The sequence below is a fragment of the Electrophorus electricus genome, chromosome 2 (genome assembly GCF_041902795.1).
Source record: "Electrophorus electricus isolate QZ-2024a chromosome 2, ASM4190279v1, whole genome shotgun sequence".
Classification (NCBI taxonomy): Eukaryota; Metazoa; Chordata; class Actinopteri; order Gymnotiformes; family Gymnotidae; genus Electrophorus; species Electrophorus electricus.
In genome coordinates this window covers 30,526,321-30,544,865 of record NC_137498.1, presented here as the reverse complement: position 1 = coordinate 30,544,865, position 18,545 = coordinate 30,526,321, and the positions used below count along the sequence as shown (strand labels likewise).

The following is an 18,545-nucleotide window of genomic DNA, read 5'->3' as shown; positions in this document are numbered from 1 at the left end:
CCATGCAGCATTGGCAAAGGTGCTGCTGAGATTTAGGCTTTAGAAGAGAGTGTTTATGGCCACGGAAAACATCTTGCACTGCTTCTCAGACTATATTGAACTCGCAGATAGATGCTCTCTCCATGCGACAGTTCTCGTCCATCTATTTACCTCCATACGTGCTGGAGACGATCGCACACTTTTCGGAGATTCCTCCGTCAGGTTGTGAAGAATGCACCGAGGTGTCCCAGTTCTTGAAGCATACGGTGGACCCAGTCGGATCAACCCAGACATCTTCTGCTTGCATGTCATTAACACCCAGTCAGATCTGGGCATCAGGGCCCATGCTCTCCCAGACATACTCAGTGAGGTGCTGGTTCTCAGTGTCGCTGAGGGGCATTGTGAGTGTGCCGTCCTCGCTGGCTGTGTGGTAGTTCTTCACCAAGTCAGCAAGACAACGGTTCTTTTTTCCCTCTCAGGCAAACTAAGGCACAAGTACATATTTTATAGCTACACATACCCTTGACCAGTGAACATTCATTAAAATCATTCTCAGTCAATAAAGTAGTGGAAAAATAATGTTATGATCTAGAGAGATCGGTTCATGTCACTGTACATGTTCAGTTGCTGCAGTAATTATAACTTATACAGATAACATCTCTGTCCTTAAAATCGGAGGTTGGTCAGATGTGCTTGTGCATTAGTATTCTGATGACAGTCCCAGATAATGGCTCAACAAGAGAAAAAAAAATGCCATCAAAAAAGAAATGCAAAAACGCAGTGGGAGAAAATACTCCAGCAGAACAGTAACAGAAAATTCCACTCAATTTCATTTTGTATTATTTTGGTTAAGTATTATTTTTGACTCATTTTTCAGATACAGAGAAAGTTTAAAGGAAAAGACAGTAAGGAAGAATAGGTGTGGACCTCGCCTGTCTGTAGAGCCTGATTCTCCTTCAGCAGGTTCATCTCTGCTACAATATTATTGATCTGCTTCTGAGTGTTCTCTATGGCAGTGTTTCCCTTGACATCTGAGAGAGAGACAGTGTGTGGTTGTGTAGTGGTTTAGAGTGGATTGTTCCATAACATCATAAGAACATTCTGTGTAAAAGTGTTCATGCTACTGTAGCCGAAACTGTTTGGCTATGGTAAAAGTAGGGCTTTGTTGATTAGACAGATAGATGAATAAATATTGTCTTTGTACAGATTTTTAAAAATTCCTCTGGTGATATTAATGCATGTTTATTCTAGGAATTAGCAAGCAGCCCTGCCATTCGATGCACAAAATGACTCACTATGCAAAATTGTCAGGAGAGCATACTAACTTGCATTCAACAAACCTGCTAATCAGAATCAATTATTCCTAGGTCATATAGAAAAGGTTTCCCTGCCTTTTTTATGTGGGGGCTTTTTCTTGGCTGCACCCTGCGGTTCTGAGCCCTGGATAAGGAGAACTCCAATCAGGAGACATGCAACTCTCATCTCCCTGCCAACAAGTCTGAGGAGAATGGCAGCCTTTGGCTGTAGAGAGATTGTAGTGGTTGTAGTGGTGTAGAGAGACCGAGTGGGAGAAGTACTGTAATATAAACCTGCTCCTGCCTCAGACGCTTTGGGATGTGGTACTTATCCACATACATTGTATTTGCAGCTCTCATTCACACTGTTGTAGTTTTCTTTCTCTTCCTTCTCATCCATTTTTCTATTTACATATTTGAAGCCTTCACCCTCATTCACCATGCAGGTAAAAAATACTTCCATGGCATACAAATGTACTCAAATTGGTAGATTCGTTTCCATGTCGATTAGCCACCCCAAAACCCTAACTTATTGTAACAGAGACCCAAAGCAAGTATGGCAGTCCAGTAACCACTGGTGCCAGGTTACAGCACAGCCAAAGCATTCCCCTGCACCGCCATCAACACTTGTGCTGTTTGTTTTGGTAGGAGTCCCACCTCAAGTGGAAGAGAAGTGGTGGCCAGCGTCCAGGTGCTCAGCTGCAGTTTGGAGCCAGGCCACACTGGAGCCTCTTTAGGAGACACATGACAGACAGAGAGGCCCAGGGGACCTCCCCTTCTTGCTCCCAAGATACCCAGGGAGGACCTGCACCGGCAAGCTAACCCAATGGGAGCTATGGTCGCTAAGCACCCCACCCCCACCACAGTCAGTAGGATCAGAAGCGGATAATGACCTGGCCAACTTTCATAATCTGCATTCAGAATTTTGGAGTATTTCTTTAAGACCTTTTATAGTTAAGTTTTTATCTATGCAATACTCCTGATAGAGGTGGTATTTTGTTTGTCAAGGGGAAAACATTAAATGTTGGGAGCATTTTTCGTTTAGAGAGGCATAAAAACAGAATAAATTGAAGAATGTGCACAATTCACAAGCGTTCCGTAGTGTTCTATGTCTCACAGGCTTCTGAACACCATCCCACACCCTCATTTTCTGAGGTCAGAAAGAAATTAAGGCACCTCTATAAAGATCATGTCTGCTAAAAAAAACCAAAAACAAAACACTACAGCCACCTCATCTACACCAGTGCAGCACTCTCAGCTGTTGTAGTGAGACACTGGCTCTACTGGGATTCCACATGCAACCAACAAAAGCACTCAGGAAAGTATATCATTCCACAGCTATGGTAAGTGTATGGAGCAGTGTGTACTGTTCCGGAGGAAAGAGCCAGACTAAAATGTCAAACAGCACAGAGCTGATGATTTCTTTCCAAAATCTTGAGCAATAAGTAGCTCTGTCCTCATGTCTTCATTGTCATGCAGGGACAGAAGCTGGTGGTGGTGTATGAGTGAGTGAGGGTGTGTGTTGGGAATGATTACATAACATGAAGTAGAAGAAGTTAACAGAACATCTTATTTTATTAGGTGATACTAAATGCTGTTTTAATTGAAATTCAAAATCAAACAATATTCAAAAAGAAAATATGCAAATACATTTATTTGACATTTAAAATATTTAAAAAAACAACAGGAAGAAGGGGTGGAGGTAATGCTATGCCAGGAAGCCAACCTTCTGTCTCTTCTTGCCAAGACTCTCATCCTTCTGCAGTAGCTCCATGAGAGGAGCATGAAGAGCCTTTCCCACTCGCTTTCCTGTCTAAACACACACACATGCACAAAGAGAAAGAAATATCAACAAAAACATACTACCTAAATACTACTTTTACTCAATCCAGACAGAAAATTCATTCTTGTTTTCATATTCAAAAATATTGCATGGGATAAGTCTTCCACTGTTTTCTCAAAAGTCACCTAGAGTTTAGTAATCTTTAATTCCACAACATGTGTTAAGATAAAAATGAACAAGTCTGTGGAATGTAATTAGGAACCAAGTGATCATCCACACTCTTGACCACTGACTTCCTGGTTTTCCACCAACACAGTTCCTATTCCCCTATGTGCACTTCTACCTCCTGCACCTTTGAAATACACATCCAAACACTAACACTACCTGTTCTCCAGCAAACACCTAAATTTAATGAAGCGCTAATGACTAATTTAGATGTTCACTGTGCGCGCACACTGACTTTGTGCTTGTTTGCACCATGCAGAGGGGGAAAGAATGTGTGCTTGCTGACCTCAGTCATCTCGAAGATGCTGTCTGGGTCCAGACTGCCAGCTCCAAGCTTGCGCACGCAGGTCACCGCTCCTCTGGGCGTCACAGCAACCAACAGGCTAGCGGCAGAGCAGGCCTTCTCCTGCAAAGTGGCGTCCACCACGTGCCGATGACCAACCTGTTGGTGCACATGCACAAGCAGACAGAACACGCAGCTTGGTTTCTGCCGAAGCACCATGTGCTATTTTGAAGAGGCAGTCTCGACCGTTAATGACTGTCACATAGAAGAACTCATGAACAGGTAGTGGCAATGTGCAAACATGCCTTGCACAAGGTCACGATGCAGGGAATGTTGTCTACCCTGAGTCTCAAGCAGTCGTAGGGGTCATCAGACAGTTCAATCTCCTTGCCCCCCTCCTCGTCCTCCAATACCCGCACTTTTGGAATCCTGATTAGACAGGGACAAACACTATCCATCTCTCTTCACAGGAGGAAGACTGCACAGGTACGCAGGGACTCCACATGGGAAGATCACAATGATGTCATCACTGCATTTATAAAAGAAGTGAAACTCACCGTGTGTTGAACAGAGCTGCTTTTATGGCAATGGACATTGCATCAAACAGGTTTCCGTCACATTGCAGAAGCTGAAAACATAAACAGAAAAGATGCTGGCATGAGGGGCGTAAATGCTATGATTCCAGCAACAAAAATTGGAGAAAAATAAAACCCCACAAAACTTCTACTCTTCAGTGTAGAACAAGTTCCACAGGTCCTGGCCGAGATGGATTTCACAACGTGTCTGTCTCTTTTTTTAATGCCATGTTAGTGTTATGCAGGTGCTGAGAATTGAACATTGCTGCACCGATATACTGCACTACTGAAGTGAAGGGTGTTCACCTAGCTCTGAGTCAGAATCAGGCCGCGCGCTCAGTCAAAGCGCACAGGCTACAGTACTTCACCTGCTTCTGGTTTACTATCTATACGAGAGGTAGTACAACTTGCAGCACTTGTTAGTTTAGTTATGAAGTGAAAGTGCTGCTACATGTAATCACAGTGCTCAAAGTAAGTGGTTACAGGTACTTAAGTAATTGTACCTTTTTGCAAGATTTAAAGGGAGTATTTTTACACTTTTAATTTTATTCCCTCTGCTTGTTGTGCAACCTTTCCTTGAACTACTAAAAGTTGCATTTTCTAAATGCTTATTTAAAAGCCATTATGGCTTGTTAGGCTCAAGATTATGTATATCATTTAAGCGAGTGAGTGAGGGAGACAGTGAGGAAAAAATAACAATGTAGCAATAATCACACTAATAATAACAACAACATAGCAATAACCCAAGCTGAGAACTACAATAACCGTGAACAACTTTTCTTTTCACTGGCATGTGTCATTTCCCTGGAGCTGGTTGGCAGCCTTGGGCTGCTTGTCCTCACCAGCACATCCACGTACAGGACCCAACAGTGCTCGCCAGGGCATACACACAGGCTGCGCAGGTCCAGGCTGCGGTGGCTGTTGAACACCTTATACAGCGTGTTGCTCAGCTCCACACCCAGCTCCTCTCCCCCGCGGCCCTCAAACTCAGGTGTGGCATTTGCTGAGCTAAAGGAGACAAGGAGAACAAAAACAAACAAAATCACATAGTGAAATTATTCTAGCAGTATCCAACAGGATCGTTTCCTGCATCATTCTATTGTCGGAGAAAGACAAATATGTATTTGTGGGTTGCCCTCTAAAATTCTCCTAATACCAAGCTTTTGACCAGGGTTTGACATGAGTTGTAGGTTGATGTAAAATATCCAACACAAGCAGTGAGCAGGTAGAGTTTGGACTGGTTTCTAACCCAGCCCGCTTGGTATAAAAAGCAAAATACCAGGTGTTATATGGCTAATGTCATTTACCTGCTAGCAATTGACATGATATTTTATAGAATACTACTTGGTTCACAGCAAATATCTGAATAAAACAAAGAAACAGACAAATCAATGTCAGAAAAAAAATCGGCAGCCATTGTTGAACATGCTGAACTAGTAAACAAAGCTGACATTCACTTTTAGCAATATACATCATGACCTGCACATATCTTAATGACATCAACATTGACCAGTGTCACACAGTGTCAGATTCATAAATTCCTCAGACCTGGATAATGAGTCCTTTATTTGGTGCAAAAGGATCCAAATGAGTCAGACCCCGGTTGTAAACAGGGGTTAGGGGTCAAACACAGGTCGTCAATGTAAATGGATGGTCAAAAACAGATTATCAATGTAAAAATGGGGTCAAACACAGACCCCACAGATCAGTGTAAAAGTGGGCTTGTAAAGGATAAGTATGTGTCTGAGGTTTGAGCTTAAAGCCAACACAAATTCCTACACAACTATATAGTACAGTATTACTAACACCTACATGAAGTGGAAATTCCACCATGTTTGGTAACATGTTGTAAGTTTATTCTCTCACCAGTCCACAAAGAACTCAAGATAGCCCTCATCCGGCACATTTGGCCTCGGCCTCCTGAGCTCAGCCTTAATGCCCACAAGGACATCCGTGTGGCCCTGTCAAACAATCCACAGCACATCACATAACCCCATACAGACATTCAGGGACCACTTATTAGAACACCTACTTCACAGCCACACCTAACACTGGTGTCAAATATGTGCGGAATAAAAACAGTTGACTGGAATTGGCAAGGCAGCCTGTTTATAAAACTGTAGAGTATGTACCAATGTACACACACCATGCAGGAGATTTTCAGCCAATGACAGGTTATATTTTGATGTGTAAATTATTATTGTTGTTAATAATAATAATGATAATAATAATAATAATAATAATAATAATAATATCATCATCATCATCATCATCATCATTATTATTATTATTAATAATAATAATAATAATGTAATATTAATAATAATAGTAATACTACTACTAATAATAGTAGTAGTAATAATAATAATAGTAATAATAATAATAATAATAGTAATAATAATAATAATAGTAATAATAATAATAATAATAATAATAATAATAATAGTAGTAGTAGTAGTAGTAGTAGTAGGAGTACTAATACTATTTTACAGCACACATCATAAGAGATTTGGAAATTTGTCCAGCGGCTTCTGGTTGTAGTCAACTTGTCATTTTCATGTACACTTAAAGCCACACACTTACAACCTTCAAAAAAGAAAAAAAGAGGAGTTTTAGACAGCTACCATTCTGACTTTAGCAGAGCCATCTGTATTTGAGACTACGTCCGTCTCAATTTCCATATGCCTGTAGTCCTCACACCCTCGCCCATCCACTCGTAAATCATCCTGACACAATAATAAAATACAAGATATGGGTCATCTAATTACAGTGAAACAGCGACATGCTAAAGACAACGATACAAAGCCAAGTGAGTCTTAGCAATCTAGCTAAAATAGCAAGCTGTGAGAAAAGGTTCCTGTTAGCTAACTATTTACGCACCATAATACATGTGCAAAGTAAGAAAGTAGGACGTAAAGCAAAATGTAAGCAAATATATAATATGTGCATTTGACTTACCCGTACTCCGTGCATTATATAGACCTTCTCAGCTTCGCTAATTTGTACAGACGCCATGCTTCAAACACACTACAAGATCAACATGTGACGGACACTAGAACCTCATCATAAAGCGCCAACCAAAAGCGAAAGGGGGTGGCTTCAACAGTACTAATCAAATGTAGGTTTAGAGACTACATCTGTAATATGATTGGCTAATATGAACGCCCATCTCAAAGTAGGAACTGCGTCAATAACCAGCTACAACACGTGTTTCCTGCGTTGTGAAGTTGGTAAGTACAATTAAGCTAACTAGCTAATGATTTCTTGGTTGATGTAATCGCTTTGTCTGTTAACACTCACAGTTTTGAATACTGTGCAAAATAATTTCATATTTTGCGCGATATGATCGCGGCATGTCACCCATATGAAAAAGGGAACTCACGTGTATCTAGTGATGTGGTTTTACATTGTACGCTAGCTAGCTACCCAACAACAATTCTGATAAAACCCTGGGAAAGTTAGGTTGTTGAGTAATAACGTCATATATGTAAGCATCAGTCGTCAAACCCGCTGGGTCAATTGCTTTGTCATTAGCTTAGCTGTAGTTTAGTCTCGTTTTAAATCGTGGGGTTTAACCCACATCGGCACTTTAAATTAAACCCGATCGCTCTGTCAAAACAAGCCCAAGTCTACCCGATCCGCCACTAAACGTCCAGATGTACTGTCAAATTGCGTCACGATCAGATAAACTTTAAACAAAAACACTACATAATAAAGAATCTTTTACTATGTATAAGCTTTCAAATGTCAGCCAACATATGTTGCCCTTTTAAAGTAAGTTCGCATTTCCCCCCACATATTCAAATTTAAATATAAGAAGAAAATGTTAAACTTGTCACAGTTTACTTATACCATAGACTGTATGGAGTCTACTTATAACCAAGTAGCCAAAGATGTATCCATGGCGGATTTTAAACGATTAGTCAACAGAAAACGGAACCGACTTAATTCACATGATAACGTTCACCGACCAATACCCCATTCGTTTCTCAGATGCGTATTTATATAGAGGTATATATCATGTCAAGAGCTGGACATTTCAACGAGGAACACGATCTGTTCCTCACAGAATCAATAAAACCCTCTAGGTTTTGCCGCCACCTTAGTGGCCTGAGTTCTCAGCAGCTTTAATGCAAGAGTGAAAGAAAGTATTCTGTCACCTGTCACAAGCCTGACAACTTTTGGAAGCGCATGAAGACGCGGGTCTGCTGTAGTTTCTCTTTTGAGTGAGCATTAGTGATGGTAGCCTAAACACAGGTCAACTTTAGCTTCACTGAATAATACATTCTGAAAAAGCCTAATAAAGACTGCAGTGAGTAACGCTTCCTCTAGTTGAGTATGTTAACTCAATGTGTTTAAATAAGCAACTATCTATTTTCTGTATTCTCAATATTGGGCTCTGGGCGATTCATAATGGCCCTATATAGGCTGCATTACCCTACATGATGCTCACCTGATAACTTCTACCCCTGGCAGCGAGGAACATCAGCAAAAACACCTCAAGCTACCGCTACCTCAGCCAACAACAACATTAACAGTAACATTAGTAAAGATGAATGGTACGATTGTTGGCCAAAGGATCAAATTATGTGTTTTTCACACACACAACACACACATGCATATATAAAATCAAATATTACATAATTCAATTTTTATATTATTTATAAAATCAATAGTTTGGCAAGTGGTTGTCATTTTGAGTAAATACATTTATTTTGTGATAATCAGTGATATCTCCTAGGATCTTTTATTCACTGTTGAAATTCAGAATGTAATACTTTTACTGATATCAGCCATTGCACATGCCAGCATGTGCCAGCACTCAGCACACCAGCACTCATTCTCTCTCATTCTCTCTCATTCAAGGTTAAGCTCTAAACTACAGCTGAGCTAATGACAGAGCAATTACCACAATGCATTTAACAAAAAATTGGTTAATACACACAACTTCTGTTTTATAGAGTCAGGTGTTATGCTGGGTTCCAGGCAGAGGGAAAGTCCATTTAAAATACTTTTTTTTTTTTTTTACAAACGTATGAGCTGCTAATAAGTTAGCATACTAGCAGGATTGTTTCACCCCTCGAAAATTTGTGAGCACACACCAACTGAGCAAGCTCCCTCTGGATTCTTGTTTTTAGTAATAATGAAAGACATTCCTTTTAGATAGCAGTAGTATTGCACTCTAAAATTAGTTTATGAGCATATATTTCGTCATGAATGATTAAAATTTATTGTCCATTTTTTAATCTTTAGCAGGTTGAAAAATTGCATGAAGTGAGAACACACATTTTGAAGTCTGTAAATAGACAACCTGCCAAGATGCTAAGTGACAGCGAGGCCAAAGAACTACTTTCATTCCTCCATCTTGACACGAGAGCTGATGTTAGGGGCCAGGCTACAGAGTACATCCTTGGACTGACGGGGACCAGAGATGGATGCCGGTACCTTCAGACGCAACCCGGCTTTCTCAAGGCCCTGATCACCCTCACGGCAGATTCCTCTATCGCCATCGTTAAGGACTGTTACCATGCCCTAATCAACCTTTCTGCTGATGAAACCCTGCACGAAACTTTGATTAAAGAGGCAGACATACTCCCCATGCTATTCAGAAATCTCCTTGACCCGGAGTATGTGTTCGCCGACCGCATCTGCACGATCCTCACAAATCTGACAAGACACGAGAGAACGTGTAGAGAGGTGTTCAGGGTGATGCAGGAGCAGGATGTTGGCCTTGCAAAAGTAGTGGAGATCTTCTGCATAGAGGGCTTCAATAAGAAAGCTTTGCTGCACTACCTGGGGCCCCTGCTGTCCAACCTCACCCAGCTTCCTGAGAGCAGGCACTTCCTCCTGGATAAGGAAAGGTTGGTCAATGCCATAGAAACCAGTTGCTTGGCAAAACCTGCTTCCAGAACAGTTTGTTTACAATCCCTAGTCTGACACATCTGGCTTACGGCTTCAGTACAGTAGGATGGATCTTAAAGAACAGGTTTGGGCATACCTAGATTAGATAGTGATTTCATGAAGACTCATTTAGGATTTTCATCTTTGATCTGATATTTTGACTTTGATTGAAGTTCGTTGTAGGAAGGTAGAGTATCACTTTTCAAAAAACTATGTGCTCTTGAAACTAATGCTTTTGATGTGGTACTATGAAAAATCTTTTGTAGCTTCAAAACTAAAACATGAGTAGGTTGTACTGCATTGATTTCTACAGCCAAACTAATTGCAATTTTTTTCTATAAAAGAACAAATAGGCCTAGCAATAACAGTCATGAATTTACTTAGTTAACTAAATGAACTAAATTTAATAAGGGTGCTTTGTTGAGTTGTGTACTGTGCATTTCACAGAACAAAGGTCTTCAAATATCTGGGTAACCTGAAACTGGAGGAACTTTGGCATCTCTCTGTTTTTTGTTGTGTGTTGTGGTTTTTTTTGTTTTGTTTTTTTTTCCCCCCTCTAGGTGTGTAGTACAGAGACTTCTTCCATTCACTCAGTATGAGGGTTCAGTCACCAGGAGGGGTGGAGTAGTGGGCACACTTAGGAACTGCTGCTTCGACTACAGTAAGGGTTTCCTCCAGATCAGACCATGCTATGAATGGCACTGACATGCCAGAATCTCTGGAAACTTTGTGTACTTTGCTACAGTTTTGAATAGCTGTACATTTCTTACTGGAATACACTGCAGTTCCTCTCATAGAATCTTCTTCAGATTTATATTCTATACACACACACAGGGCGCCACCGGTGTTACTTATGGATAAATTGGGCAGGGTGCTTATCCTTACAAGCATTTTTTGGGTGTCAAATGTACTAATTCACAATTTTTGTGAATGTGAGATGTCGTACAAATAGATCTGTTTATAAGGGTCAGTTACGACAGTTTTGTAAATGTACAAGTGATTGCTGAAGCTGACGTGGCACAGTCGTACAAACGAAAGTTAAGAATCTGAAACTACTCTTGAGTGGGGCTTAAGCTCAGTTTAATCTCTCCAACTGGTGGGCAAAATTACCAGTGCCCTCCAGATATTTAGCTATCTAACTACTCTCCTTCTCTTCCAGTGTACCATGAATGGTTGCTAAGCGATGCTGTGGACATTTTGCCCTTCCTGCTGTTGCCCCTGGCTGGGCCAGAGGAGCTGTCAGAAGAGGAGAATGAAGGTGCTGTACTTTGTGCAGTACCGTGTCCTGAGTTTGCGTTAACTTGCATCTTGTTTGTAAAGCTTTTTCACTCCCTCTCTATTTTCAAATAAGACCTACTGAGCCGTTGTTCATGGATAATAATGTGGTGGTATTTTGAATTTCTGTTCTCCAAAAGGTCCGCTATTGCCTTTGACAATTTTTAAATTATAGCCTGCTTTTGCAGCTGCCTGCTTCGATCAGTAGAGGGCCGTAGAGTGAATTATTTAAATGGTTGGCAAGTTCTATCTATGCAGCATAGTTCTCTGCAATAACCAAGATTATGAGGTTGTCAACTAATACAGAATGGAAAATGTGGCCGACGTCACTGGTGCTGGAAATCATGAATTTGCACAGTGTTCATCTTGGGTTTACGTTCAAAGTTTGCGGTTATATAATGCCGTTTGAACTGTTTTATTTGTGTGATATTTTAATAGTCTTGTGGAACATGCTTCCTTTCAGCTGCAGTTTATAATTAGCTGTTTGGGTTTCTGGAGAATAACCAGCCCAGTAAATAGAACAGTGGCTCTTCGGGTACTGCTGAGCCCAGACAGAGCCATTCATGGTGTGACATTTTAGCAGTGGAAAAAAAAAATTTTGTTCCACTTCTGTTTTTGTGTGAAGGCCTGCCTGTGGACCTGCAATACCTACCGGAGGACAAAACCAGGGAGGAAGACCCTGACATCCGCAAGATGCTCATCGAGACCCTGTTGTTGGTAAGAAGTGATCTGCCCAAGTGTCATGCACACACTAATTTTGTTTGATTCTGTCATTATATGAAGGCTTCTTGGTAAACACTGAAAGAATATCCTGTTCAGGTTCTGCTAACTACTTGGCTCTCCATCATCCTGATTAACTAACCCATTTAACACAGCTTACCGCCACCAAAGTGGGACGGCAGATTATGAAGGAGAAGAACGTCTATCCAATCATGCGGGAGTTTCATAAGTGGGAGAAGGAACCACAGGTGATTGCATCCTGTGAAAAACTTGTTCAGGTAACACTGTCAAATAACACAACATTTATGAAATGTTTAGTTTATTGTGTTTTTGTCAGGCTCCATGTAGAAAAAAAATGGTTTCAGATGGAAAAATATGCTTTGCACAAGAGTTTGCTAACTAGCTCATTTCCATCTGCAGTCCTGAGTTAGATTTAATTTAGAGGGAGGCTTTCTGTCAGTTGTTTTCTGAAACTGGCCACATCTTGTCAAGATGTGACATTAAGTGGATGAAGATAAATGGCACAAGTTACCCTCAGAGTTATGACAGTGCAGTCAAAACATCTTAAATCCAACCTCACAGAGCATTACACAGCATGACGCCAGGCCTCCTGTGCTGGGCCTTTACTGCGTGTCAGAGCCCTCACGTACTCGTACCCACCAGTAGGCGAGCTGCCCTGAGGTCGCGGCGGCCCCAGAGTGCAGGGCAGGATGCCCAGCTTAGATTTATAGCCTTGGCTGAAAGGGGAGAAAAAGAAACAGAAAAAAAACAAAGGCAGGATGCACTAATTTGGTGGGGAAAAATGGATCCTGTCACTGTGGCGTGGTGGCCTTAGCAAGGCGCGCAAACGACTCCGTGGAAAAGATGTTGAAAGGGCTCTCAATAAAGCTTGATCTACTCCACAACATGTGGGGGATCCCTTTTGAGCTGCAGGCTGCAGGCAGAGGTTCAGTCATTTGGGTTTTTACCCAACCGTATTAATCACGGTCATAAAATATCCAATATGCGAGACTGAGTAAGCCTAATATTTATCTAGGATTAATGGCTTTTTTTGGGTAATGCTACATACTACAAATAACTGAGGTATAACTGCTATCTTATTACTGGAATATGGAATGTTTTTCCCCCATGTTGACAGGTTGTTTAATTGGTACTCGACAGCCATATTGTAAAACTATGTTGTATATCCGGACACTCATTACCCACCATACACTCACTGATCTGCACTGAAATGTACACCATCAGATATGCACACACAGAAAAATACTACTAATAAAATGTGACCCTGACACCATTTGTGTGCGTGTGTGCTCATATGTGTCTGTGCATGTGTGCTTGGTTAGGTTTTGATCGGGGATGAGCCGGAGGCAGGGATGGAGAACCTGATGGAGGTAGAGATCCCTCAAGATGTGGAGCAGCAGTTGAAGGACTTGGACACTAAAGAGCAGGAGCAGGTGGAGAAGGAGACACTGCTATTGCTCAGACAGGAGGCTGAAAAGGAGGTTGTAGAGCAGCCGAACATGCAGAACCCAGAAGGGCTGGAACGCTGAACACATCTGGCACATATCACGAACCCCCAAGCATTCTCTCATAACCCACTGTTCAAAAAAGAAATCTTTATCAGGATGGTCACTGAACTGTTTTTATACTATCAGCCACCAGAGAGCACAATGGTGTTGGATGTTAATTAAAAATAACTGAAATGTTTTGATTCGTTTTGTACTTTTATTGACATCCTTGTTTTCCGATATACCCCCCATCAGTACTAAGGAATGATAGTATGCTAGTATTCTAAATCAAATAGAAGTACATTTAGAATGTGGGGGAAAGGGACTAGACTTAAAATTAACCATATCTGGGTTCTCTCAAAAATCCTCTTTAAATCCTGAAGTAAACTCTAGACTTAATCTGCATCTGGAAAATCTATGATTACATGAGGTCTAGACTCCTGTTGTTGGGAGGCGCAGGGACCTCTCCCTGAGGATGTGCAGACCTGCCTGAGGATTGGGGTCCAGGGGAGGACTCGTGCTGGGTTTCCGGACGTCGGGCAAGTTGTGAAAGGGCATTGGGGTGAAGGGTGGCCATGGGGCAGGAGATGAAGAGCTGATCTGGGCTACTCGCCCGCTTCTGGCAGGGACAGATGTGACACCGCCAGGGGTGTGGAATCTGCAGGGCACAAGTGCCTGCATCCAATTGGGTGGGCAGGAACACATGCCTGAGCAGGAACACATGCCTGGACCCGATTGTGTGAGCAGGGCTTTTGACGTACTTGTGCCAGGACAAGATTGGGTGGGCAGGCTTTGCTGGGCCCACATTCCTGGCCACAATCGGCAGGCATATGTGGCAGTGCCTGCAGATACAGAATTTACTGCTTGATCACAAGATATGCATTGAGAAATCAATTAAAAGCACACAATTTCAGTCCGGTTTTTCGATGACCCTGGTATTTGATGTGACATCAAGAAATGTGAGCTGTGAACCTGATGGACAGATCTTTAGAATTCAGTCAGTTACCTGGAGAAGTGTGATTTGAAAGCTAAATGCTCTGTTCATACAATTCTGATTTTTAAATAATGAAAAAAAGCCAAAAATATTACTTTACAATACTGCAAGGCATGGGGTTTCAGGTGCAATTTCATATGTCTATTTTTTGGTATGTAACATTTTAGAAGGACCTCATGGAACTGGACTCACTCACTCACAGTTATCAAGCAGTAAATTCTCCACAAGGTGGCGATAATACAACAGGTACCATAGTACAATGTTGCTTCGCATAAATGACATGAAATGTCCTTGTTCAGTCTCATTCCTACAAAAAGTGCGGATTCACATTCACCAGTCCTCTTCCTGTGTGCTGTCGTCTTGCCCATGATGTCGCCCTTACCAATATGTACCTTGTATGTGTTCCCTGAGAAAGGTGGCACCATGCAGTGGTGCTTGCTTATCTGGCTCAGGGAGAGGCGGCCAGAGTGCTGCCAATGCAGGGGCTGCTTCAGGATGTCCCGACATGCTGGGTGGGAGAGGAACACAAGATGTCAGCCCTACATCTGCTCTGTCTCAGCAGGGCTAGCTTCCTGGCCAAATTCAAGCTCCATACAAGCATCAGAAGTGTTAAGTGTTAGCTATGGAATCTGGCCAGGAGCAGTGCTGCTTGAAGCTTTGCCTATTAATGGAAACGAGTCTTGTGACTGTACCCAAGTAATAAGCCCCTTAGTAATAATGACAAAAGTTGTATTGACAAATATTTGTATTGACGAAAGCACTCTAATTTCTCTCTTTAAACAATCCTCAACAACAATGAAAACAAACATTTGACAAAACACTTGTAAAGTGTTGTGCACACCTTCAGACATTGGATGGTGGGGTGGTAGTCTTTTCCTGATGAGCTGCACCAGTTGGCATAGGTGTTTATCATGGTAAGGTGGTTTTCCTGTGATCACTGCATATAAAATCACCTCCCTACACAATGCACAAGAAAAAAAGGCAAGGCAAGTTTACGACCCTTCTCATACACACTGGCAAAGTGCAAAGTGCTTCACATAAAAGGGTTGCTGCATAGACAAACATTGATTTAGACAGAAATTTCAAATAGAGACCTAAAACTAGTACCTAAAAGAAATGTTAAAATTAAAATGCTAAAAGAGTTTACCTTAAACATGTAAAGTATTGTGATAAAAGCTGAAAAAAATAATTAATTTAAGAATTAAAAGTACCATAGAAAAAAACCCATTCATCTGATAATCTCAGAGAACAGACTACATTTAACACAGTGTACCCACACCAAGTACCTGCTTCAAAGAATCTGTTGCAAAAGTGATAAATCAATTCCTTCAGTTTCTCTTTGAAAAGGAAGACAAACTTTTCTAATAATCTAAACTTCACAGATTCCATAAATAATTATATAAATCTGGCTGGATTGTACTTGGACAGAGGTGTTTCTGGAAACTACTCTGCATAGCAATGGTTTAAAAAGCCTGATTAACCACATAGAATGTTGTATAATCACACACTATATTCACTATATTTGTGATTGATACCATTTTACCAGTCCCTCTGCATGGCCATCTCCAGGACCAGGTACACATGTCTTGCTGAGTGGAACACATCATACAATTGCATCGGAGGCAATTCGTAGGCCATGTCTGTCCTTTCTGCACTTTAGAGCATTTAACATTAATGTCTGTCTTTTGATCTGTCAAATCATTGCATTTAGGTAATATGAGTGGTTAAAATGTATGGTTCAACTATTCCCCCAGATCTTTTGAGTAATATGGGTGGTTAAAATATTTGGTTTGTACCATTTCCCATGTAGAGAATGTCATCTGCTCAACCTGTGGCCAGGACTCACCACATTGGGATGTCTGTAGGTCCCATTCAAGGTGCAGATTTCTCTGGCAGGAATATCTTTGAGTAGTTTGGGGGAGCATCATTAATGGAGATTATATTAATGGACACCTGTGACAGAACAATGCAATATAGCAGAGTAATAATCTAGCACATAACAAAATTCTATGAACTAAAAGTCAACATTGAAATTTCAAAGGATTGGTATAAAACTAAAATAATAAATTTGCTAAATGAGTCTTGGTCAGATTAGACTTGTTTTAGTTAGTACATGGATCATTTCTGCTTAGTTGAGATTTGTAGAGTGTAGACGTCCTTCACTCCCTGATAATGTGGTTTACCATATTGTGGTTCTTGCACCTGAGATAATTTGCAAGCTTGTAGTTTTTAGAGATCTTATTAGATGTTGCACAGCCAAGGTAGACTTTAGAGAAAGCACCAGTTACAATTTTCTTTACTGAGACAAGATATCCATGCTACCTGCATTCTGTTACCTTCTCATGCAAAGAGTCATTTCTTTTTGTGCCACTCAAGCTAAAGAGCTCTCTACTTATCTATTATTAAATATACTTCCTTCCAGTAATTGGGTGAATTTTGATTTATTCTTTTGTGTCATTCAATTATTTCTGAATGATACTCACGTGGTTACTTTGGTCATTTGAGCACTCCGTGTATGCATCTCTCTTTAGGAGCTGACATGCTTTAAACAGACATTGTTTTGATATACATCATACTAGAGCAGAACCGCATAATTGGAAAAAAATGTGTTGGTCACTAAATTTGAATGAGTGATGTCATAATAATAGTGGATGTCATAATAATAGTGGACTATGCGCAAAACATTTTGTCCCCCCTACCTCTTACTTGCATGGTATAGTAGGTTTGTATAATAAAGGTCTAAAAATTTACAACTTTAAAGCATTTCTTAAAAACTGTCATTTTAAACTGCTCATACTGCTTAAATGAACAAATAAATGAAAGACAAACTGATCCAGGGATCAACTGATCCACTAATCCAAGCACTCACTCACTCAAGTTCTGTTTTCTTTTCATGACTCACCAGCCAAAGTTCTTAATGAAAAGCACCAGATGTTGGTGCCAGTCACCTATATTCATTAGCTCTAGAGAAAAAGGTTAAAGGGAATAAAACATTTACATTAAAACGTCTTATCAGAAAAAAATATCAAAAGAAATGTGTACTGATGCTCTGCTTCCGCTTTAAAAGTAAATTAAGAATATTGATAGTTCCACATAGTTAGATAGTTAGAACACTAATTAGCCGCTTTAAAATACAATGGTTTGTGAATTTGAAAGTGTAGACAGGTCTATGATAATTACTTTGCGATCCTATTTGGGGTATAAAAAACGTATAGTGTATAAAAACGTCGTTGGACATTTATAACTTCGAGGTCCGCTCTGATAACATACTGCAGACTAGTAGACATTCATTGATACTATTTTGTCTGCAACCTTCCTATGGACTTAACCAAGAGATGGAAAAAATGAGCGAAATAAAAATAAATACTCATCGTCATCAGATATATGGCTGTAATTAAGTACAACTACATGTGCAAAAGTCAACATGTTGAGTTCGGTCTTCACCGGAATATTTTTAACACAGGACTTCGTGTTATATAATGAAGTGCGGAAAGGACCGCTTACAGTAAAAAAAACACAAACAAAAAACCAAAACAAAACAACAACAAAAAAACAAACAAAAAAAACAATAACCAAAAAAAACCAACCAAACAAACAAAAAACCGCACGCTCGCCGGATTTCACGTGAAGCGACTGTTAACGAAAGGATGCGGTGTTCGCTAGACGCGACTCAATGGAGGAAGCGTAGGAGGCAGACTTGGTAGAGGTACGCGACATCACATCATGCCTTAAACCACGTGTTTTCTCTGGCACTGGCATGAGTCAAAATGACAATTTGTTTAAGTATGGTGGTTAATACTGGATCTGGAGTACTTAAATGTGTAACTGACAGGCATAGTTAATCTTAGGGCACTTTCGACAAAGACTGTTTCCAGCAGCTGAAAAAGAAAAATTACCAAGAGAGATCTTAAACATTCTGACAGCGGCTGAAAAGAGGGTGTTTTGAAACTGTCGAAAAAACAATTGTAATCAGGCCGCAAGAGTGCGGTTAGGAACCGTAACCGACA

The 18,545-nt window shown here is 40.7% G+C and overlaps 3 protein-coding genes across 5 annotated transcripts; 1 reads left to right on the top strand and 2 right to left on the bottom strand.

Moving 5' to 3' along the window:
- Window positions 1–29: 29 nt before the first annotated feature.
- Window positions 30–2,735, bottom strand: clec3bb (C-type lectin domain family 3, member Bb). Its single transcript, XM_081698422.1, is given in 4 exon segments — window positions 30–419; window positions 421–463; window positions 912–1,010; window positions 1,371–2,735. Coding segments are annotated over 4 exon segments (567 nt in total). The 5' UTR covers window positions 1,462–2,735; the 3' UTR covers window positions 30–85.
- A 95-nt stretch (window positions 2,736–2,830) lies between these two features.
- On the bottom strand, window positions 2,831–7,223 carry exosc7 (exosome component 7). Of its 2 annotated transcripts, none has more exons than XM_027027291.3 (8): window positions 7,099–7,223; window positions 6,765–6,866; window positions 6,007–6,101; window positions 4,983–5,148; window positions 4,123–4,193; window positions 3,871–3,994; window positions 3,569–3,724; window positions 2,831–3,087 (listed from the first exon to the last, which is right to left on the bottom strand). In XM_027027291.3, exons 1-8 carry the CDS (start codon window positions 7,153–7,155, stop codon window positions 2,983–2,985), a joined length of 876 nt encoding a protein of 291 aa, XP_026883092.1. In that variant the 5' UTR covers window positions 7,156–7,223; the 3' UTR covers window positions 2,831–2,982. The 2 variants fall into 2 exon arrangements, with proteins under 2 accessions (XP_026883092.1, XP_026883093.1); XM_027027292.3 differs by having other exon boundaries at window positions 3,907–3,994.
- Window positions 7,224–7,279: 56 nt separating this feature from the next.
- hgh1 (HGH1 cochaperone) lies at window positions 7,280–13,743 on the top strand. Of its 2 annotated transcripts, XM_027027289.3 has the most exons (7): window positions 7,280–7,370; window positions 9,394–10,001; window positions 10,602–10,702; window positions 11,201–11,299; window positions 11,942–12,033; window positions 12,192–12,314; window positions 13,380–13,743. In XM_027027289.3, exons 2-7 carry the CDS (start codon window positions 9,460–9,462, stop codon window positions 13,584–13,586), a joined length of 1,164 nt encoding a protein of 387 aa, XP_026883090.2. In that variant the 5' UTR covers window positions 7,280–7,370; window positions 9,394–9,459; the 3' UTR covers window positions 13,587–13,743. The 2 variants fall into 2 exon arrangements, with proteins under 2 accessions (XP_026883090.2, XP_026883091.2); XM_027027290.3 differs by lacking the exon at window positions 7,280–7,370 and having other exon boundaries at window positions 12,192–12,284.
- The last annotated feature ends 4,802 nt before the right edge of the window (window positions 13,744–18,545 follow it).